General features: G+C 38.0%; 2 protein-coding genes across 4 annotated transcripts in view; one reads left to right on the top strand and one right to left on the bottom strand.

Annotated features, from left to right (window-relative positions):
- YTHDC1 (YTH N6-methyladenosine RNA binding protein C1) overlaps nt 1-12,125 on the bottom strand; it is a 43,066-nt gene extending 30,941 nt beyond the window's left edge. For all 3 annotated transcript variants that reach the window (XM_049790015.1, XM_049790016.1, XM_049790017.1), the window contains exon 1: nt 12,062-12,125. In XM_049790015.1, the coding sequence (XP_049645972.1) occupies nt 12,062-12,089 (28 nt within the window). In that variant the 5' untranslated portion in view covers nt 12,090-12,125. The remainder of the gene's footprint in view (nt 1-12,061) is intronic.
- Nucleotides 12,126-12,380: 255 nt separating this feature from the next.
- LOC126032162 (transmembrane protease serine 11E-like) overlaps nt 12,381-24,571 on the top strand; it is a 105,007-nt gene continuing 92,816 nt past the window's right edge. The window contains exon 1 of the mRNA XM_049789855.1: nt 12,381-12,658. Within this exon, the coding sequence (XP_049645812.1) occupies nt 12,381-12,658 (278 nt within the window). The remainder of the gene's footprint in view (nt 12,659-24,571) is intronic.

Here is a 24,571-nt window from a genome sequence, read left to right as displayed (position 1 = left end):
CCCCTCTCTCTCTCTCTCTCTCGATTGTTGATTGGTTGACAATTTTTTGCTACTGTGTGTTTTTGGTCATTGTTTGCTTTTTTTTTCCGTTTTTTTTTTTCTTGTTTTCTTTTCTTCTTTTAAACTGATATGTATAGCCTCTAGATAGACACCTCCCAGCCTTTTTATCTTTTCTTTTTCCAACAAAACCACAGAACTTGAATCATCTTTTCTCCCTCATAAATTGAGGGGGGGGGGGAATGGATGGTACCAGGAGCAACAGTCACATAAACACTGAGTGGAGGTAGAAAATGATATATTTAAGCACCAAACCCAAAGTCAATGACACCAGAATAAATCTACAAGCTATACACAAAGAGGATCTGTTACACTAGCAGTCCAGGGGGCAAAGAGGGAGCTATGGAATGCATAATGGGATCAGGGGTGGAGGAAGGACAACACTGGTGGTGAGAATGGCCCTAATCCATTGTCACTATGTACCTAAATATTATTGTGAAAGATTTGTGATACACTTTGATCACAATAAATATTATTCTAAAAATGCATTTATGATAAAAAAACATAAATAAACATATAAGCACACATGTGAGAAAATTAGAATGAGTTAGAAAGTTAAATGTTAACATTTGTGGAAAGTGACTGAAAAACAAAATAGATTCTTTAACGTATTCTCAAAATGTCTTAAACGATGTTAAAAATAAAAACTCATGATTTATTACCACAATCAAAAATTGGTACAATCATCAAAGTATAACTTGTTTAAAAAATACACTCAGTGATCCTGAAAACTCAAAATTCAGAATGGATTGTCATCCTGTTCTCATCCTACTTTGGCCTAGGACAAAAATCTAAAGTAAGATTATATTTAAATCTCAGTTTTCTCAAACTTAAAATGAGTTATAAAGATGACTTTTGCACTGACTGTTGTCATTCTATAATGCAATTTTACTTAATTTTAATACACTTAAAATGTATTACAATACATTTACTATTTTAATGGGCTGTATAATGCACTGGGGCTAGTCCAAAGTCTTTGGATGCTTAAGTATTCCACAATACCTTTTCAAATTTAAATTATGGTAAGCAGAAGTTTTGAAAGTCATATAAATATTGACAAGATAAAACAATTAGATTTATGGCTCCATTTAAAAGCAAGTCCAGGAGCCAGGGAGACAATGAAGCCAGTTGGACATTTGCATCCTTGATAGCCCATATGGTTCAAGTGCAGAGCCAGAAGCCTTGAGCATCTATCACCAGATGTGCCACACTCCCAAAACAGCAAAATCCATTCAAACTTAAACAAGGGTTCTCATTCTGTGAATTCATACTTTCACTGAGTAAACTCCCACAAGATCTGAATGACAGAAAATGCTTTTAGAGATTATAAAAGTTAAAAACACTCCAATACAGAAAAAAATCTGTCTTACAAGTAGCTTGATCCCTGGGATCAAAATTTAATGGGTTAAAAACGGTATCTAACAGATTTCAACATGATCAAATACATCTGTAGATTCTACTCTAAAAGAAAGGCAATTAAAAAAGTGCTACATACATTAAAATAAAATTACTAGCTCTTAATTTACAAGCACAATAGAATGAACACATGCATAAGATAATATGAATCAAATCTAAAAAAGAACAAAGCAGGTTAATTTAAAACAATTTTCATTTTGGGGCCAGAGAGATAGCATGGAGGTAAGGCGTTTGCCTTTCATGCAGAAGGTCACTGGTTCGAATCCCAGCATCCCATATGTTCACCCCCCTCCCCCCAGCCTGCCAGGAGCGATTTTTGAGCATAGAGCCAGGAGAAACCTCTGAGCGCTGCTGGGTGTGAACCAAAAACCAAACCAAAACCCGATTTTAATTTTGAGAGTATCATTAACTATGGTTTCCTTACTTAAAAATGGGTATTAACTGGAGCTAGAGAGAGTACAGAAGTTAAAAAGCATGTCTCACATGCAGAACACCCCAGTTCAATTCTTGGCACTACAAGATCCCCCAAGTATTACCAGATGCAGCACTGCATTGTCAGGTATGGCACCAGAGGTGCCCAGAACACAAGGGACTGGCTCAGGTAACCTTGACGCTACAGGGCTCGAGAAATCCCTCCATACTCAGGCCCTCACAGTGAACCACAGCTGAATTAGCTGAAAAGTCATTTTTAAAGTTTAAATATTAATAACATTCAGAGATTAGTTTTAGAAAGCAACTACTTTTATTTTGAGATTATGAGAAGCTTGGTTTAATAAAGTTTGAGCAGCTACCTTTTTTTAATATTTTAGTAATTTATTTTCTTTTTTTATTCATTTCTTTATTTAAACACCTTGATTACAAATATGATTGTAGTTGGGTTTCAGTCATGTAAAGAACATCCCCTTCACCAGTTGCAACATTCCCACCACCTATGTCCCAAATCTCCCTTCTCCCCTCCCTATCCCCACTTGTACTCTAGACAGGCAAGTACCAATTTTTAAAACATAACCAATACGTTTAATATATTTCAGTCATAAATATAGATGCATATAAAATAGAATTGTCTCTTATTATCTACCATGTTGCCGGTAAATAAACAGGACATTCAGAAGTGCAACCTTACCAAACTAACTTGCCTATAAACAAGACTTAAGTCTAGATCCAAACTGTCTAAATCGAAGGCTAAATTAATGGAAGGAATAATAAAACTTTTAAAAAGTATTAGAAAACAATACAAATACATATACAAATAAGATTATGTATACTAGATTAACTTCAAATTAATTATGTAAATCTTTGTATTATACCATTATAGCATCTTCAATTTGGAATCAACTAGAGGAACTTCACTTGATTACCTACATTTATCCATATTGTAATTCATGACATGAATAAGCTAAGTGTACTTGCTGACCTCTGACAGACTATATTTTAAATTACTTCATTCCACAAAAAATATGTTATTTATTTATGGAAACAAAATATACAGGAGTTAAGAGATTTGTACTGGAGGTAAGAATTCGAGTAAAGTACTCAGGAAAGTTCCATTTTTTTCACCACTGAAAAAGCACTAAGAATAAAAAAATCTCCTGCTGAAAAGATAGCATAGCGGTAGGGCATTTGCCTTGCACATGGCCAACCCAAGACTGAACTGGGGTTTGATGCCTGACATCCCATATGGTCCCAAGCCGGCCAGGAGTGATTTCTGAGAGCGGTCAGGTGTAACCAACTGAGTACTGCCTGGTGTGGCCCAAAACCCAAAAATAAATAAATAGAAAAGCATTAATGCTGGTGCTAAGCTGAGAAGGCTCAAAACAATTGGGTTCTTTTTTTTTTGGGGGGGGCGGGGGGGGCCACACCCGGTAACACTCAAGAGTTACTCCTGGCTATGCGCTCAGAAGTTGCTCCTGGCTTGGGGGACCATATGGGACACCGGGGGATCGAACCGCGGTCTATCCAAGGCTAATGCAGGTAAGGTAGGCACCTTACCTCTAGCGCCACCGCCTGGCCCCAAAACACTTGGGTTCTTAGGGGCATTTGTTTATGAGGTCACTTGTTATCTTTAAGTTATGTAAAACCTATATAGAAATTTAAGATTCTGAAGATATACATTTCAAGAAAGTGCAAAGAAGAAACTCAATATTACCACCACATTTTATTCAGATATTACCAGTCTATCCAGGTTCAAACAGAGCAGACAGACTCCTTTTAATTCAACAATAGTGTATCATACTTGGCAGATTTTTGAAACTACCACTATTTGATTTTGTTCAAACTTAAAAGTCTTTTTCATTATAGCTTATGCCAAATATTTCTGGCCCTGTATAAGATGGAGCAGACAAGAAGGTTAACTAACACTGGCTGGGTTCTTTCCATTTGCTGTGTACTGCTAGTACTATATGGCCCCACAGCTGATGTTATATCAATACAGGCCTTGGCAGTAAAGAGGTCCCCACTCCTGGCTAAAGAGTATTAGAGTTTAATCTTATTTTTTTTTTCAAATTAAAATGAATTATAGAGATTTTTGTACTGACTGCTGTCATTCCACAACATAAATTTTCTTAATAAACTTCAATCAATGACTTTACCGTCGAGTCTAAATCCTACCCAACTATACCTGACATCAATAATATCAGAACAAAATCTTATTACCTTCAAAAGTTAGTCTTTTCCACCTCTCTGGAGCTTTTTCATGGAATAGGCACTTTCGCTTATCTTCTCTTTAAAACCCTCTCCTTTTCCCCAAGTACCCTTAGTTCTATCAGTGTTCACTGGCTCTAAACTTGCTTGCTTTGTTTTTCATCAGTTTTAGATACTATTTTGCAAAAATACATAAAATCATTCAGTATTTCTTTCGTTAATTATGTTAATATAACTAGCTACTGCTTAGTATTAAGGACCAATGTCATACCACTCTTGGAAAAAAAAGATATTTTAAGAAACAAAGTGGCGGGCCCGGAGAGATAGCACAGAGCGTTTGCCTTGCAAGCAGCTGATCCAGGACCAAAGGTGGTTGGTTCGAATCCCGGTGTCCCATATGGTCCCCCGTGCCTGCCAGGAGCTATTTCTGAGCAGACAGCCAGGAGTAACCCCTGAGCACCGCCAGGTGTGGCCCAAAAACCAAAAAAAAAAAAAAAAAGAAACAAAGTGGCATCCACTAGTTTTCTTGGTAAAGTTTTCAAACTTTCCCTGCATTACCTGAACCAGCTTTTAAAATTCCTAATGGCACGGCTAAAGTCTATATAATCAGGACACTTATCTCAGAATAATAACCATGACTTACCTCAGAATACTCAGAAGTTGGGGCAATCTGAATTACCTATTCAGATAATTCTGATGTGCAACCAAGTTAACTCTTAGTGTAACTTTTTTTTTTTAACATTTTTTGTTTGTATGTTTTTTGGGTCTTACCTAGCTGCGCTCTCAGGGGTTACTCCTGGCTCTGCGCTCAGATATCCCTCCTGGCAGACATGGGGACCATATGAGATGCCAGGATTCGAACCATCTGTCCTGAATCAGCTGCGTGCAAGGCAAACGCCCTACTGTTGTGCTATCTCTCCGGCCCCAATTACTGTAACTTTCTTTAAATAACCTTTTTAAATGTTTTAAAATCATTACTAGAGAAATTACGCAGTGGATAGCATATTTGTTTTATACACAAGGACAGCCCAGATTGGATCCCTGAGCACTCCAGATGATACCTGTATAACCATGCCCTACCAGGACTGATCCTTGACTAGAGCCAGGTGTAAGCCTTGAGCATAGTCAGGTATGACTCAAAAAATACAGAAACAAAAATGTTTAAAATCACTCTCAGAGAAAAAAGTGTCTGCTACAGAGATAGGACACGGGAGAAAGTGGGGCTGACAGGAAGGTAACTGGAAAAATTGTGGGCTAGAAATGAACACTAGTGAAGGGATAAGTATTGGAACAGTGTATTTCGACTGAAACTTAACTATCAATAGTTTCTTAAATTCGTAACTCACGGTAACTATATTTAAAAAATGGTTAATGGGGGCAGGAGAGATAGCCTGGAGGTAAGGTGTCAGCCTTCCAGGCAGAAGGTCGGTGGTTTGAATCCCTGCATCTCATATGGTCCCCGTGCCTGCCAGGGGCGATTTCTGAGCATAGAGCCAGGAGTAACCCCTGAGCACAGCCGGGTGTGACCCAAACAAAAAAACCAAAAACAAACAAAAAAAATAAAAAATAAAAAATTGTTAATGAAATCATTCTGTGTGCTGAAAACCTTACATACAGACAGAGGTATGTATTCAATTACTTGGCTGCAGCATTCCAATCTCAGCACTAACAGTAAAATTAGAAAATGTTAACAAATGCAGGGTAAGTGGAGTACTATGAATATACATGTTCAATTCATCACAACAAAATAATGTTCATTCAATATATTTACAGGAGTACAGCACTTCCCATTGTTGTTTTGGTCAGTATCTCTCTAGATACACACATAGGTATTTAGTGAGAACTGAAAGACATTAATCATTTTAAAGCTTCAAAATTAAAATGCCACAACTAAATTAATCTTTTCACAATTTGTCAGTGCAGCAAATAGTTCAAATGAAATTCAACATGCTTCATAAAATAGTATTTCCATTTACTGCTAAAATATAAATTCATCCAAAAATTATTAATTTAACATTCTACAGAATGAATCTAGCTCTTCTTGTACAGTGAGTTTTTTGAAACTCAAAGATTTTGGTATAGGTATTTTGACCCTACCCTTTTTTGTTTGTTTTTGTTTTGGGGCCACACCTGGTGACTCTCAGGGGTTACTCCTGGCTATGTGCTCAGTAACTGCTCTTGGCTTACGAGAACATATAGGACACCAGGGATCTTGAATGGAATCTGGGTCAGCCACGTACATGGGAAACACCCTACCACGGTGCTATTGCTACGGCCCCGACCCTACCTTTTTTGAAAAGAACAATTTTTGATCATTAAGAAACTAATTCTCACCTGAAAACAACCAGTTGAAAAAGTCCTGAAACTCTTCTATTAAGACACAGAGAAGGTAACTTATGTCAAGGTTTAGTATGAGTCAAATTTGCTTTATGCCTAGTAAATTAGTGTTATTTTACAAATACATCATAAATACTAGCCATCCTTAATAAAAAGCATACTACGGGCCCGGAGAGATAGCACAGCGGTGTTTGCCTTGCAAGCAGCCGATCCAGGACCAAAGGTGGTTGGTTCGAATCCCGGTGTCCCATATGTTCCACCGTGCCTGCCAGGAGCTATTTCTGAGCAGACAGCCAGGAGTAACCCCTGAGCACTGCCAGGTGTGGCCCAAAAAACAAAAACAAAAAAAAAAGCATACTACCCACCAACACATTGTATTAAATAAGTACGTATCTACCTAACCCTATCATACATTCAAGCTCAAAACTCCTGTTAAATAAAAAAAGATTCAGTTTGATACACACAGATGGATGAATAGCAAACTTCAATTTTTAAGATATTCTTACTCAGTACCTTACCTGCTTTTGTAGCAAGCACCATTTAAACCGTCCAAATTTTCGTGAGAATTCCAAAATTATTTGTAATAAACAACCTGACTTTTAAATATTGAATCAATTAAAAGCAAAGCAGGATCTATCTAGATTCCTCTCTCACCTATAACATTTTTTGCATTCATAAAAGGTGATGTGTTAATTATCACTAATGGAAGCTAATAATACAATGATCTTCAGTATTATCATGAAACATTAGCAAACTAAGTTTTGATATTGAAAAATTCAGATTCTTGGGCCAGAGTGATAGCAAAGCAAGTAGGGCATTTGTCCTTCACATGGCCAACTGGGTTCAATACCCAGATCCCATATAGTCCTCCCCCAAGCATGCTAGGAGTGATTTATGAGCGCAGTCAGGAGTAACCTGAGTGCCGCGGGTATGGCACCCCCCCCCCCCCCCCCGCCAAAAAAAAAATCAGACCTAGAAGGATGCAACTAAAGTAAAAGGCACTAGTGCTTTTACAATCTATTCAAATACTGACATGACTTATGTTAGAAGGAAAGTACAGTTCTAGTTTGTTATGTGTGATTGGGGAACTTAAATACAGGAACCTGAATTAACTGGGTCTCCAAAGTTAAGTTTAAAACTTTAGATTATATACATAGCCTTAAATCTAAAATTATGCCCAATAGTTAAAGTGACTAGAATAAAATACAAATGTAGAACTTCTTAATATCTTGAAATTTCTGAGCTAGGAATGCCACAATAGCTCCATATAAGATCAATTTATCCACATTTGACCCCAAACTTTGCTGATTGAAAGTATCAGAATACAGCATCAAACTGTATTAGTATCAAAGAAATACTAAAAATACTATACATTTGCTTTCAAAAAGACGCAATAAAATTTAATTTACCCACTGTAATTTTAGTGGGAGGGGCCGGAATGATAACAGCCAGCATAGGGCCTTTGCCTTGTACACGGACCACCCCGGACAAACCCTGGTTTGATCCCATGCATCCCTCCCATATAGAGACTTCTGAGTGCAGAGCCAGGAATAAAACCTGAAGCGCTGCCTGGTCTGGTCCAAAAACCAGAACAATAATAACAATTTTAGTGAGGCTAGCAATGGAACAAAACTTCCTGGAACCAATCCTGTTACATTTTAAATTACATTTGTTCCATTTTTCATCATTCAAAAATGCCTATGAAATGCAGCAGAGGTAGGTTTCCTAAACCATTCAAATTCCCAGTCTTCCTAAAACATACCACTGAAGTATTTTTTAAATTCCTCAATTATAGGTAAAATTGCCACTAAAATCTCAAATAAATTTTCTGTATTTTACAGTGAGTCAAGAAAAGCAATGTTATTCTAAAGATTTACATACTGTAGACAACAATGTGTTCAGGTCATCAAATTACAAATAGTTTACATTCTTATAAATTGAAAATATCTTACTTCAAAATCACTTTTAATACCCTGAACATCACAGTTTTGCCTTCAGAACACTTAAAATCTAGTACACTGCAAATTACCATTTATTTAATCCTATGAAGTGCTTCCATAAGCTGCAGATTGCTGTTACTGGTCCAGCATTTACAAGACTAACCTCAAAACACAAAACAGGAAATACAAAAATTTAAAGGACAGATTTTATTCAATATTCCCACCACACCATCATAAAGACAAAAAAGTAGTTCTAAATAGAACTATTACAAGTTAGTGACTTGTAATAGTAATAGTAATTTTGAGACTCAAAATTAGGGACACTGACATCCCCTCATCAAGAAACTGAAAATCCATGACTTTTAATTTCTCCAACACTTAATAGCCTGCTATTTTTGATCAGAATTATTGACTACCAATAGCATGGTCGGATGTTTCTTAAAATTAGTCACACATTTACAATCCTGTATGCTAGAAAAATAGTATCTTAGGAACAGGAAAATAATTTATAACACTGTTACTTATCAATATATTAAAGATTGCCAACAACTGTCAACAATTCGTATGAAGACATTTTAAGCAAACTCTCAACTCAATAGCAACAAGTTGTGAGGAAATTATTACAGCACTACAGATATTGTACATTAGTTACTACTTAATAACCGCACCCTTTTCCTTACATTTTTCTGAATTACAAACATCACAATGTTAAGATCTATGTGCAAGTCTAAGCTTTGGTAAATACTGTAATAAATTCATGTGCATTTTAAAAGTGATAATATACTTATCTATGTATACATTATGTACTTAAGTCGTAACTTTTAAATATTTCTAGGCTATGTCACACATATGAACCTTTTTTTTTCTTTTTTTTTTTTTTGGTTTTTGGGCCACACCCGGTAACGCTCAGGGGTTACTCCTGGCTATGCGCTCAGAAGTCGCTCCTGGCTTGGGGGACCATATGGGACGCCGGGGGATCGAACCGCGGTCCGTCTCCTAGGCTAGCGCAGGTAAGGCAGGCACCTTACCTCGAGCGCCACCACCGCCCGGCCCCGAACCTTTTTTTTTTCAAACTGTCACCAGTCTCCAGTAGCTTCAGTACGTTTACTGAGAATCTCTCATAAAACCTGTTGCAAGGGGATAGACAGACAGATTTACTATGTATATCTACTTACCAGCATCAGTGTAGATCAACTTTGGGGTGACAATAGCTACTGTCACTTAATAAATACACAATTTACCCTAGAAATGTAAATAAATTTATTCAAGGTATTAAGACACAAATACTATCAATCAGGAACCTGGTGAACAACGTAAGAATGATTTCTGGGACTCATGATGCTTCTAGTTTGGTGTCTGTTATTCACATTTTGTTTATATTAAACTTTAATAATATTCTTTGGAGAAAAAAGTATAGAGTTAAAAATGTGGGGCCAGAGAAGTAGTACAGTGGTCAGGGCATGTGTCTTGCAGGCAGCTGACCCTGTTGCATCCCCAGGATGAGTCCATGACCACCTCCAGCAGTGATCCCAAAGCAGATACAGGAATAAGCCAGAGGTATTAAATATCACTGGGTGTGACCCAAAAACAACAAAAAGTACACAACATGTTTATAATAGAAAAAAATGTATTTCCTCAATGTGGAATAACACTTAATATGGCTGATCTCTCCAATATTTTTATGTTTACTGAATCCATCTTTTAAGAAAATAACCATGACAGAAATCAAGAGTAAGTTGACAATATGTGCAGTTACACGAACTTCAATTTATAGGTATGGTTATTATGAAATATTATAGAAGTTAAGTCTATTACACAGCTAGCATAAAGTCTATATTCCAATGGCTGTATGGCCAAAGCTTTTTAATTATGCTGTGCTTAAAAACAAATTCTCCAATTTAAAATTATTCCTTGAGTATTAGAACACCACAGTGAACTAAATATTTTTGTGAACAATGTAAACTTACAGTATTGTGAAATGTATTTTCTTCCTATTTTCTCCTTGCTTCCTTCACTTCCCAATATTTACTTTCTACAGCTTGTTAGAATTAAAGACAATGTATATCATACAAAATAGGTACTGATCAACTGTCACAACCATGTTTATATGTATTATGTAAGACTTCTGGTTAACAAGCAGACTGTTAGAATCATGGAATCATGTTTTAGAAAAAGAAGAAATGTTCCTCCCCTGATCCTCTCCCCAATTACTCAAAGGTCAACAGTACTTACTACATTTCATTCATTTTGCTTTTTATTTTGCTCCACCCAAAACAATCACCCTACACCACCACAAACAGATCAAAGATTTCATTCTAACACAGCAAATATGGACAGAATTTTCCTTGATTAAAGATTAAAGTCATCAATAATGGCTTTTCTAGTATCCAAAAAGACTTAGTTCTATACTCAAACATCAATCTTACATTAACATTCCTTCTGGATTTCTTAAGAGGAAAGTATAATATTTTAGGTGTAAGGGAAAATAAAAACTATGATAAATTATGCACTGTATTGTTTTTTTTAGATAGGAGCAGTACGTTAAATCTATTCCCACCCACTTCATTTTCCAAGCCTGTCCCCATTCTGAGCTAACTGAAGAAAGCAGATAAACTAATGGAAGATCACAGGCCTAAACGAAATGAAGATCGCGTAAGGTCCTTTTAACAAACTCTCAGTACAAAGTAACTATCCACAAGGCCAAGTTGATCCGTCTTTGGGAGAGAACAGGGAGCCAGAGTACGTTAGAGTTCTTATGAACGTTTACAAACCCATTATGGTGCGAATCTCAGGATTGGAAAAACCTTGAGGGGAATATCTTAACCTCGACAGGTATAACCCCAAGGAACCATGTTCCTTCCTACCTCTGAAATCTAGAAGCCCGGTATTTCAAAACACATGATTTCCTTCTGGCTCCGGCATCATTTTAGTCAGCCCACTGTCTAGATTACTCCCAACTGCATTAAAAAAAAAGGGAGGGGGGGTGTGAGACACCCGTTTCTTTCGGAGAGGTACCCTCCAAGGAACCACGCACAGAGGGGTTCCCGGGTGCCAAGCTAAAAAAAAAAAATCGTACAACTGACCTGATGATTTCCAAACATCCCGTTTTCCCAGAATTAAGTCCACAGGGGAAAGAAGCAAATGGGCAACGCTCGCTTAAATGGGGCCTGTTTTTTACCAGGTGAATGTTCACGTGTTTTCCAGGACGACGACACCTGTCATTTATGTGTTCTTTTCCCAACAGTCACTCACAGCACGAAAGGGGCTGAGATCGGGGTGAGCTCTAACAGCCCCCCCCCAAAAAAAACAAACACAGAAAAGCTAAAAAAAGAGAGAAGGCATGATAAAAATTAAAATAAAATAAAATAATAGGACCATTAAAAAAATGGATGACAGACTCGCAGAAGCCAAGCAAGCAGACCCTGCCACGGCCTGCAACCTCGGGGCCTGCAACCAACCAGCCCTAGGCCGCGCGCGCAGCTCAGCCGAGGCCCGGGAGGGGCGGGGGAGGTCGGGGGAGACGCAGCCCGAGGTCAGGTCGGTCGCAGGGGCCGCGGCCTGGCCCGCTCAGTGGCGCTCCAGGCGCGGGGGTGAACGAACGAACGAGGAGCCCGCCAGGCGCGAGTCAACGACCCCGTCAGCCCGCCGTCACCTGCTTTCTCCGCACTCACCTTTCTCCTCCCGGCTGTCGGTCGCCATTGCTCCCGTTGCCGCCGCCGGGGGCCTCGCGCCCACCACGACGCCGCCGACGCCGCCGCACTCGCGGCCGCAGCAAGCGCGGGCTCGGCCGTCGGCCCGGCCGCTCCTCTACCTGGGCCTCGACCACGCACGCTCCGCTCCGCAGCCCTCCCGCCCCCCCGTCTTGCACTTCAGTCTCCCCCTTCCGCCTTGGGGGGTGGGGGCAGAAAGCGCAGCGAGCCAAGGAAGGGAAATAAAACACACACACACATATATACACACACACACACACACACACACACACACACACAGATGGCGACCGGGGCGGGCGGCGCTAAGATGGAGCCTGCTTCCTGCGTGGAGACAATCCCGCTCCCGAAATGCAACGCGCTGTTTACGCTGCGTTTCCTCCTCCCCGGGAACGTCACTGGGCTAGGCGGAAGGGACGGGGCGGGGCAAGCGGGAAGGGAGAAAGAACGCGGTGGCGTCAGCGCGTCGCGTCGCCACGCCCCCTTTCTCACTCCCGCGCCACGCCCCCTTCTAGCTAGGCCCTGGAGTGAGAGATTTTTAAGCAAACACTGGGAGATGAGGTGGGACCCAGCCAAGGATGGATGCTGGGTTGGGAGATGAAGGAAGCTGAGCTTTCTTAAAGCTGAGCAGTGTTTCTTCAGCCTTTTCTTTTTTTTGTGAAATGGCACCACTTTTCACCACCATTAGAAAATGTTAAAGAAAATAAAAAATATATATACAAAAAAGAAGAAAATTTTAAAAAATTTCACTCTGCCTATGTTGACTATATATAAAGGAATTCTCTTGAATAAGAATCACATCAACACAAAGAAGTTAATCTATAATTACTTGATTATAAAATCATCTATTTGTGAACCGAAGCCGCCTGTTAGGGATGAAATTGGAATTTTTCCCACGGCACACCAGACAATATCTCACGGCACACTGCGGCATAGAGTTTGAAGAAGGTTGGCTTACAGGCCCTGTGAGAAATAATGAACATGGCTATAAGGGCCTGGTAATTAAAGTTGGATATCTCCTAAAAAAAAGAAAGAAAAGAAAAGAAAAGAAAAGAAAAAAGAAAGGTGTTTCTGGGGAATAACCTGTGCAGTGTGTCAAGATGATGCAGGTTTCTTCAATATGAAACGCACATTCAGCAAACCTTCCACCTCAGTCAAAATGTTTCCTGTGGACTCTTGACCCAGTTCTGAAATCGAAAACTTCTAAGGGGCAAGTTTCAGCAGGTCTTTTTGCTATCACCACTTTCTAAGGCACAACCTACAAGTTGTTCCTTTGTTGTTGCCTGGGGCGCCTACCTACCCAAGCGGTAGCTCTTGATATTGCTAGCATACTTGCCATAAAAGCCCACAAAATTTGGGTTTAATTGGGGGGAAGAAAGTTATATGGATATATTGATTTTTGTAATTCACATCACGATTTCAACATTTACTGACGGCCAGGGGTGCACAGTTGATTTAACAAGGAATACTGAGAAAGTGAAATTTTTGAAGTGAAATCAAAAGTACCAAGCTACATAATACAGCATTATTTAGGGATCTTATATAAAGTTCATAGTTTGAAGGACTAAAGTGAGTGATTTTTGTTCATTGTTTCATTTTTTCCACTGTGCCCAGAGCAAAAGGAGAAGGAAATTTGAAAGGCATAAAAAAGGCATTTGCTTTTGTGCTGTAAAAGCAAATGACATTATTCAGAGACATGGAACCTAGGAGCTTCTTGGTTCTTGATGGACAGTTACAAAATGAGAAACTGAAGAAGGTGGAAGATTTTAAGTAGTGGAAACACTGAAATAGAACTTTGAGCCATCTGAAGAAAAAATGAGAAACTTTGAGTCTCTTATAGAAAGTTGAGAAAAAAAATGGTTCCATAAAACCTAGTATGTATTAGATTCTTATGTATCAAGAGGATTGCCTTTAATCTTGCTCACAGTTGACCCGGCTTCAATCCTCAATTCTGATATGGTCCCTGAAGCACCACCAGGAGTGATCCCTGCATTCCAAACTAGGGTTATTCCCAGAACACCAGAAACCAGAAAAAAAAAGTTTACAATATAACATAGTAAAGAAACACTCTAACAGGAAATTGCTGTGTGAGTATAATAGCTAAAAATTGTTTCTTAATGTGTACCAGATCAAGTTATGTGCATTTTGCCAATATGATCTCATTTCATATCTTTGAGCAGTCAAGAAGTAAGAACTGAGCACGACCATGTGTTTCCCATTTTTCTCAAAAAGAACCTTAGGATCCTCAGTGATATCCCTATCAAAATTCACTTCAAATTGCTGACTCAACTGTTGTACATTGTTTTGTTTATGTATTAACTCAGTACACTCATACAGTAGTGTTTATTTTTATTCAATCCCAACTATTGTTAATGAAGCTCCTGACTGTGTGTGAGTATTGCATGTGTGTGTACATGCGTGTTATAAGTGCATAGATGTACATAGTATGTTTATATATAAATATATACAAAATGGTTTCTCTTCAAGGAGATTGAATTTGCCTTCTATTTAGAGAAATAATACATAAAAGCATCATGATGAATTCTATAAAGAAACAAGCATGACAGAGGAGTTACTTTTTTGTTTTTTAGGGACACACTCAGCAGTGTTCTGAGTTATTCCTGGCAGAGCTCAGGGGATCATGAGATCTACTAGGGAATGAACCAGGATTGACATATATCTTCATCCCTTGAACCAGGGTCCACATGTCTTATACTAAGGCTGACCAGCAAGGCAAGTGCCTTAATCCTTGTACTATATCTCTGGCCTTAGGAGATCATTTTTTAAATAGCAACACATGTCAAGATGTCTCTAAGAAGGTAATGGTTAAGTCTGGTAACTAGTAAAAGATAAAAACAAAATCTTACAGGCAATAATTACAATATACAAAGATTCAAAAGAAGCTAAAGAAAATATTAAGGATCTGAAGCCCAAATATTGAGAGACAAAGGCCAGGTTTTGGGATTATTGGCCTAATCAGGACCAAGCCTAGTAGAAAAGAAGAACTAGCTTTGCAGAGACAGAATTTCAAATTTGAGTCCACTGGCAAATGGGAATAGGACACATCAGCAGGCTTCGCAGATACATAATGGTAAAATTTTAAAAATGCAAGCTTAAACAGGTATAAAGTGTTAAGCATTCTCTTCTGAGGAAAACAATCTAGACTAGAGGCTTAAAACTTTTTAAGCAATATTCAGTTAAAATGGGTTGTATAGCATAGGTTGTAATTTATTCAGTAATAAAGCAATACTGATTAAGGTACTGTACACAATGTCAAGTATATAAACTCAGGAGGGGGGAATGGCAGTTGGATTATTTTGCCCTAGGAAAGTGACATATTAAAGAAAAAGGTAAATATAGGTCAAAATCTTAGAGAACATATATGTAGGGAAGACAAATGCATAATATAAACCTAGAACATCTTTTCATACCAGAAAGCAAGAAACAAAAATACCTAGAGTCCTACTTAGTGTAGTCAGTTGCTCTGTCTGGCCAAATTTGAGACATTTTGAGCACTTATGAATATAAAAAAGCACTAGATTAAAACAAAATTTTTCTTCCTTTTTCATTTGTTTGGGGGCCATGTCCAGTGTGCACAGGGATTACTTTTGGCTCTGCACATAGATGACTCAGTGCTCCAGGGACTGAGATAAATGGAGTGCTGAAGATCAAATTTAGGTCAGATGCATGCAAGGCAAGCACTATCTCCAGCCTGAAAATTATTTTTCAATACATGCTATTATTTTTTTAATTATCAGTCGCCTTGCATAGGGGTCATAATACAGCAGATAGGTCATTTACTTTGCATGCTGCCAACCCAGGTTAAAACCCCAACATCTCATATGGTCTCCTGAGCACAGCCAGGAGTAATTGCTGAATGTAGAACCAGGAGTAACCCTTAAGTATTGCTGGGTATGGCCCAAAAGTAAACTTAATAAATAAAATAAAAACCCATCAGTCCCCATTGGATGATATCAGAGAATTAGTTCATTAGCAAATAAAAATATTTCTGCTATCTTTTCAAGTAAATGATTAAGGGAGTTTTTCCTTATTGACATCTTCCAGATAGTAGATGACTAACGTGAGGCAATAATAGAACTAATTTATATGTTTATAAGCATTAATAAATAAATAATAATAATAAAGTTTAATGACAGCATAATCAAAATTAGATGGAAATCCATAATGCCTCTTATGAGGTAATGTTGTAAAATAAGTTTAAGTGAATTTTAACCAATTTTTTTCAGCAGTTTTAATGGGAGGAAGGAAAAAGTATATCCAAGGAAAAAAATTGTAAATTTTTAAAGATGTGGCTTTCAGAACAGGGGAAATGCAACTAGCATGTAGAAGTAGGAGGCATACAACTCTTACAGGCTGAGGTAATGCATGCAAGGACTGCCAAGTATTGTCGGTAAAATTGCAGCAAAAAAAAGGAAAATGTTCTTTTCAGGTTGTAGCAGTATGATCCTATTGAAATTCAGATTCAACCAGAACTTTAAAATAGTAAATGTCTGTCATTTTAAATCACCAGATTCTGATGTTATAGCAAATAGCAGAATAATACATGAACAATAACACATATTTATACAGATATACTTGTCAAAAAACTAAGAATAATTTATTTTAAATAATTGCTATTGGTGTATTTAATTGTATTGAATTACATTTTAAAGGAATTTTTATAGTTCCATCATACCAACCAAAATACGTGCAGATGAAATGATACAATATCTGGAATTTTCTTAAAAATAAGCTGTATATTGGGGCCAGAGTGATAGCACAGGGGTTAGAGCTTTTGCCTTGCACAAAGCCAACCCAGATTTGATCTCCTGGCAACCAAAAAAATGCCTATTCATTGTACTCAGCCTCCAATATTTATACTTTTTTAACTTTAGATTTTTGTTTTCTTCAGACCTCCATAGCAGTGCTAAAGGCCACCAGTCCTATACCCATCAGTGCCCAGGAAAGTGTGCCATGCCAGAAATTGTAATGAAGTTCTGTGCTTGCCAAACAAGCATTCTACAAGCATTCTACATTCAAGCATGTCAATATATAGCCCTTTCTTAAGATTTCAAAAAAATCCTAAAGAAACACAAGAAAAGTAAAAACAGAGGCCGGAGATATAGCATGGAGGAAGGGCATTTGCCTTGCATGCAGAAGGACAGTAGTTCGAATCCTGTCATCACATATGGTCCCCCGAGCCTGCCAGGAGCAATTTCTGAGCTTAGAGTCAGGAGTAAGTAACTCCTGAGTGCCACCAGGTGTGACCCAAAAACCAAAATAAACAAAAAAAAAAAAAAGAAAGAAAGGGAAAGTAAAAACGGGTAAGAAAATTGAGTAAGCATCAAATGTCATTTTTCCTAATCCAAGTTTATCTGATTGGAACTAAAAAGCAATTGAAAATGATTTTCATTGTAAATAGAATTTTGTAGCTAAAACATAGTTACTCCAGTCATTAATGTAAAAACACAATGACACAGATATTCTGTGTTCATAAACTCTCATTCTTGAAATTTCTATCCTACCAAATCTATATATTTCAAGCCACCTCTATCAAGATAGAATTGCATTTTCCAAGGAAGAAAAGACAATCTTAAAAATTGTGTGGAATCACAAAAGTCCCTGAATAATCAAAGCAATTCTGAGAGAAAAAAAATGTAAATGGGTGTAATATTATCTGACTTTAAACTATAAAACATAGCAAAACATTAATTTAAAACATTAACAGGGACTGGAGAGATGGCATGGAGGTAGGGTGTTTGCATTGCATGCAGAAGGATGGTGGTTCAAATCCCGGCATCCCATATAGTCCCCCGAGCCTGTCAGGAGTGATTTCTAAGCATAGAGCCAGGAGTAACCTCTGAGCGCTGCCAGGTGTAATCCAAAACCAAACCAAAAAAATAAAACAACAACAACAACAACATTAATATTAATATTAAAACTTTTATATTGGGGCCCGGAGAGATAGCACAGAGGTGTTTGCCTTGCAAGCAGCCGATCCAGGACCAAAGATGGTTGGTTCTAATCCCGGTGTCCCATATGGTCCCCCGTGCCTGCCAGGAGCTATTTCTGAGCAGAAAGCCAGGAATAACCCCTGAGCACCGCTGGGTGTGACTCAAAAACAAAAACAAAAACAAACAAACAAACAAAAAAAAACTTTTATATTGGAGCCAGAGCAGTGGCACAAGCCATAAAGCATCTGCCTTGCACATTCTAGCCTAGAATGGATTGGGTTCAATCCCCAGGACTCCCATATGGCCCCCCAATTAGGAGTGATTTCTGAGCACATAGCCATGAGTAACCCCTGAGCATCATTGGGTGTGGCCCAAAAACAAACAAACAAAAACAAACAAACAAACAAAAACCTTTGGTATTGAAACAAATGAAATGCACACAAACCACTGAAATATAACAGATCCCAGAAAAAAACCTACACATTTATGGGCATTTAATCTGAGACAAAGGAGCTAAACTCATACTATAAAGAAAATCTTCAACAGTGCTAAAAATAATGAATAAACACATATAAAAATAGAAAGAAAAAAATTATATGTCTATTTAACATGATACACACAAATTAACTCCAAATGTATTAAAATTTGTATATTAAACCCAAAGCTAAAAAATACATGAATAGAAATATAGGTGAGGCACTCCAAAAATTCAACATTAGAGATGTATTTGAGACTCAGCTCCATTGGCAAGGAAAAGGCAAGTAATAAAATATTCCTACATTATACATATGGCAAGAGGTTAATACTCAAAATTTGTAAAGAACAAAATCTCACAACAGAAAAGCAATGTAAAATAAAAAGTGTGCATTAGACATCAATAGACAATTCTCTCAAGACATACAGATGGTTTAAAGATATGTGGGAAAGTGTTCAATATTTCTTAGTCACTTGCAAATCCAACCACAATGAAACATTCCTACCATACCTATAAAAAAAAAGATCATATATACTGATAAGCATGTTCAGGAAAAGGAACTTTATTAGGTCATTGGTGGAATGTAAGTTGGTGGAGCAGAACATTTCCTCGAACCATAAAGAAAGACCTTGAGGTTGGACAACTAACTCGTCTGGAGCCTGTAATCTTATGACAGTATGCTTAATGGGTAGAGACACTGTGCATCTCTTAAGCCTATCCTTTCTAATTTCCCCAATGTTTGCTGTTCCTATGCAAACACAAAAAAGCAGAACAAACTTGACACATCTGCCCCCTTTTTCTTCTTTTAATTTCATTTATATCTTCTAAATAGCTTTATTTTAAATCAATAAAGCTTTTTCCTGCCTTTTTCATAGAACTTTATTTAGAACATGAATCATTTTGTTCTGCCTCATAATTCTATGCCTTCCTACAAATTGAGAAAAGAAAAAAAAGTGGGTGGTACCCAGGGGTCAAGTGGGAAAAAAATGATCAGATCTAAATACCCAAACTAAAGTCAACGACAATAGACTCAAGAGACCCAAACTATAACAAGTTAAACACAAAATACATCTGTGTATATACAAAATAGTAGTTCAGGGGGCTACGGATGGAAGTATGGGATGCATGCTGGGAACTATGGTAGAGGGAGGTCAACACTGATGGTGGGAATGGCCCTAATTCACTCTCACTATATGCCTGAAATACAATTGTAAAAGACTTGTAATTCACATTGTTCTCAAAAAAACTTTTTTTTAAATTGCAATGGGGTAGGGGGACTAGAGCAATAATACAATGGATAGGGCAATTTGCCTTGCATGTGGCCAAACCAGATTCGATCCCCAGCATCCCATATGGTACCTTGACCACAGCCAGGAGTGACCCCTGAGAGCAGAGCCAGGTGTAACCCCTGAGCATTGCTGGGTGTGACCTAAAACAAAATTAGTTGGTCTTACATCACCAGGATTTAGTTTGCAGTAAGTACAGATACCCTTCCTCCACCTGGCAACTGAAACCATGCCCCCCAAAAACCATAGTTTCAGCAATAGTGCTTGAAATTCCTGGACCCTGTGGCCAAATTCAGGGCCATGCAACAACTTCATTTTTGTTGAATACTGTCATCCACATAGGAATACACCAATTTAGATGCCAATGCTTACCTAAAACAACCTAAACAAAAGAAGTAACAATAGTCATCTAGCAACAAGAGTTTACTAAACCATCTGACAATGACGTAATACCCTCATTATGAATTAATAATTTTTGCAAATTTTCCTATTGCTGTACTCTTTATTTTTTTATTTTTGGCTTTCTGTTGGGTTACCTGATTTTTTACCCTAATCAAAGTTGTGCTCCTCTTTGCATATCTAAATCCCACCTGGAAGGGAAGAAACTCTGGATAGGCTTTCTACCCCAACCTGTCCTCCACTCATTGGGGTTGTCCTATTCTTCCCCCAAAAGACTGTGGTTTGGGGCCAGAGCAGTGGCGCTAGCTGTAAAGTGTCTGCCTTGCAAACGCTAACCTATGATGAACCGCGGTTTGATCCCCCGGCGTCCCACATGGTCCCCCAAGCCAGGAGCGATTTCTGAGTGCACAGCCAGGAGTAACCCCTGAGTGTCACAGGGTGTGACTCAAAAACAAACAAACAAACAAACAAACAAAACAAAACAAAAAAAGACTGTGGTTCCAGTGGCTCTCTCTCTTTCTGTCTTTCTCTCTGTCTCTGTCTCTGTCTGTCTCTGTCTGTCTCTGTCTGTCTCTGTCTGTCTGTCTGTCTGTCTGTCTCTCTCTCTCTCTCTCTCTCTCTCTCTCTCTCTCTCTCTCTCTCTCTCTCTCTCTCTCTCGCGGCAGTCCTGTCTAAATCCATTTCCTCTTTCCCTTAGGAAATGGGGTGTAAGGAATTATCTACACTTTCTTTTTTTGTTCTTTTTTTTCTCTTTGAATAATTTTGTTTCCACTTACCTGGAAACTAACATATTACTATCAAATGTGTCAACTAATTGATACATGCTTTTTTTTTTAATTTTTTTTTTGTGTGGTTTTTGGGTCACACCCGGCAGTGCTCAGGGGTTTTTCCTAGATCTATGCTCAGAAATTGCCCCTGGCAGGCACGGGGGACCATATGGGACGCCGGGATTCGAACCAATGACCTTCTGCATGAAAGGTAAACACCTTACCTCCATGCTATCTCTCCGGTCCCGATACATGCTTTTTTAAAAACATTGTATTTTTTAAAGAAGGAAAAAAAAAACTTGATAACCCTGTACTTTTATTGGAGGGACTGGTGACAGGTGTCATCATGGCATAAAAGGGTGACATGATAAGCTGATGAGTGGTAAACCTATGTGTTAATGAAAATCAAATAAATAAATAAAATGTTAAAATGGTTCAAACTTGAATGGGGAAGGGGGCGAAATGATAGCACAGCTGTAGGGCGGGCGTTTGCCTTGCATGCTGCTGACCCAAAATTGACCTGGGTTAGATCCCCGGAGTCCCATATGGCCGCCCAAGCCAGGAGCGATTTCTGAGCACATAGCCAGGAGAAACTCCTGAGCATCACCGAGTGTAGCCCAAAACCAAAACAAACAAATAAAAAATTCGATTGAGAATAGTTTACAAGACTAGAGTCCATATTCAGTATAGAGGTAGAGAATTAAATATAAGAATGGGCTTTAATACTGGCTGATGCAATTCAAAATGATATAGCCATAATACAACTTTGCACGAAGCTGACTGGGGTTTGATTCCCGGCATGCCATATAGTACCCCAAGCCTGCCATGAGTTCTTTCTGAGCTCCAAGCAAGGAGTAACTCCTGAGTGCCGAAGGGTATGGCCCCAAAACAAAACAACAAGTTCCTGTGTTATAACATATGTAGTGTTCTGGTGAGGAAGAGTGATAGTGTGTTAGTCTATGTATGTGTGTTGATCAACTTGGGTGCTGAAGAAGTGGGCAGTGGTAAAAAAATCTCAATACCTTCTTACATATTAACTATGAATATAATTAACTATGAATATAATGCTCTTAAAGGATTATTAGGAGAATTGTAACTGAGAGAATTTTACATTTAAATTGTGTCAGGCATTCTAAAGTGGTCCAGACAAAATTTCAAGAATATTTTATAATTTTTTTTCAGGCTAACTTGAGCATTGTTTTATAAGTATTGCTTTTATATGTGTGTGACTATACAAAACATGAGGGTTTTAATATTAACTGTGCATCTATAAATAAGCACTTTAATCTGAACTGACTCCTTTGACCTTGACAATTTATATGACGTTAATATGCCAGTGCCAATAGAAAAGGGTGTAATAAAATTGGGAAAGAAATAAAGCTATTTAAAAACTGGGTAGCTAAATTTATACTTAGTGATTATCTTGTTTTTCAAGGAATATCTAACCAGTAGAAAAATCTAACCAGAAAAAATATACAGAAACCACACTGAAGGTTGAAATTATAGGTAAAGAATTTCTAGAGGCCAAAGTGATAGCATAGTGGTAGGGTATTTGCTTTGCAAGCTACTGACCTAAGATGAACCCAATTGGATGCCCAACATCTCATATGGTCCCCTGAATCTGCCAGGAGTGATATCTGAGTGCAGAGTCCGTAATAACCCCTGAGAATAGCTGGGTGTGACCTCCCCAACCCTCCCCCCCCCCAAAAAAAAACAAAAAAAAATTCAGAGAATATCTGATTGGTCTTCTTTAATGTTTTTTTTTTCCTTTTGTTGCTGTTGTTATTGGCCAACCCCCAACAGGACTCAGGGGTTACTACTAGCTCTGTGCTCAGTCATTACTCATGTTGGGCTTGGAGAATCATATAGGGACCCAAGTCTGCCACACCCACACAAGGAAAGTACCCTAATCTTTGTACTATCATTCTGGCCCATTCTTATGTCCATTTTTAAAAATATCAATTTCAAATTTTTCTATACAGAAGTGGCAACACTGACTACTCCTTAATGTTTCTTTCTTAAGTATTTACTAAATTGTTGTTGCATAGTACAACATAGGGTACTCGAAAGGAAGAGAGCAAGAAATAAACTGCAACCTCAACAGGTAACTGGAACAATAAGCTGACACCACAAAATCAGGCATAGACTATCGAAAGTGGAAATGTTCTGTAGGTGAGGAAATTGGATCTGTTCAAACTAGACTTCATAATATATCTGAACATATTATATTCATAATTTAGGAAACACTTATTAGATAAACTCAATACTACAATGCTAGTATAATATTCCTAGTTTGATTGATTACGTTTACCAGAGTCATTATAAAGAGGATATTAATAGGTCAAATCTATTGGGACATAAAGGCAAAGTTGCAGAAGAGTTTGATAAGATTATAAAAGCCTTGTGGGCAGGACAACACAGGTATATCAACTTAAAAGACTTAATTAAAGATGACCATTGGAAAGCTAACTGACCAGGAGACAGTCAACAAGATCCACATGAACTACTTCTATTGGTGATGAAGGGTCTTCATCAGGACTTGAATAAAGCTGATAGGCAGAATAGACATTTAGAGGAAAATAGTGATTATCTTCTTGACTCAAAAGCTGCAAAACAAGCTTGGCAGAAACACAAGCAGTTTAAGGAGTCTATTATTGCTACACTTTTTCAGCTTAAAAACAAAATTTAATGCTTGATCTGCCACCAAGAATTTCAGACATGTGAGATCTTTACTCATTTACCCTTGTCTTTAACATCTAAAGATAAATGCATGTCTCAAGGTTGCTTTATAGTGTTTCTCAAAGAACAACTGAGAGACAATAATAGGGTTTATTGCAGCCACTGAAATATATGGCAGGATTCCTTAAAAAGGACAGAAATTTGGAAATTACCATCTGTGCTCTTAATACATTTGAAACTCTTTTTATAAGATGGTGAAAAGATGAAAAACAACAGACATAGATGGACTTCCTTTTAGAAAACCTTGACTTATCACAATACACATGGATTCTAATCAGCCATGAAGAATACAACTTATTATCTGTTTTGAATCATTATGGTGAAATGAAAAAGGGTCATTGCACAGTTTATTGTAAAAATACAGCAAGACAACATTGGTTTAAATTTAATGATCAAGAAGTTTCAGAAATCTCCAACTCATCTTTAACATCTCCAAAAGCTTATATTCTTTTTATACTTCATAGAGATCTGCTTCAATGGATAAAGCCATAGCTACAGTGGCTTGATTTTCTCACACACAACGGAGAAGAAACTTTCCTGGCATCACAAAAAAGCCTTTGGGATGGGGTAATGAGTATATATGGAGCCAGGGGTTGATCCCATGATGGTATGCTTCAAGGATGGAGAAACCCTGAATCTCTTAGGCCATGGGAATTCCCTTTCTTTCCCAATGCTTACTGTGCCTATGAAAAAAAAAAAGTGGGGGGGAACGCCAAAACCTACCACTCCAGCACACATACTTTTTCTTGTTTTGTTTTGATTTGTTAGTTTTTGACTTTATTTTTCTTCTCTTTTTTCTTCCACTTTTCTCTTTCTTTTTCACTCTTGTGGTTATTATTTAGAGATTTGTTTTT

Source organism: Suncus etruscus, chromosome 16 (assembly GCF_024139225.1).
Source record: "Suncus etruscus isolate mSunEtr1 chromosome 16, mSunEtr1.pri.cur, whole genome shotgun sequence".
Taxonomy (NCBI): Eukaryota; Metazoa; Chordata; class Mammalia; order Eulipotyphla; family Soricidae; genus Suncus; species Suncus etruscus.
Note: the sequence above shows the minus strand (reverse complement) of the source record. Positions and strands in the feature narration are given on the sequence as shown.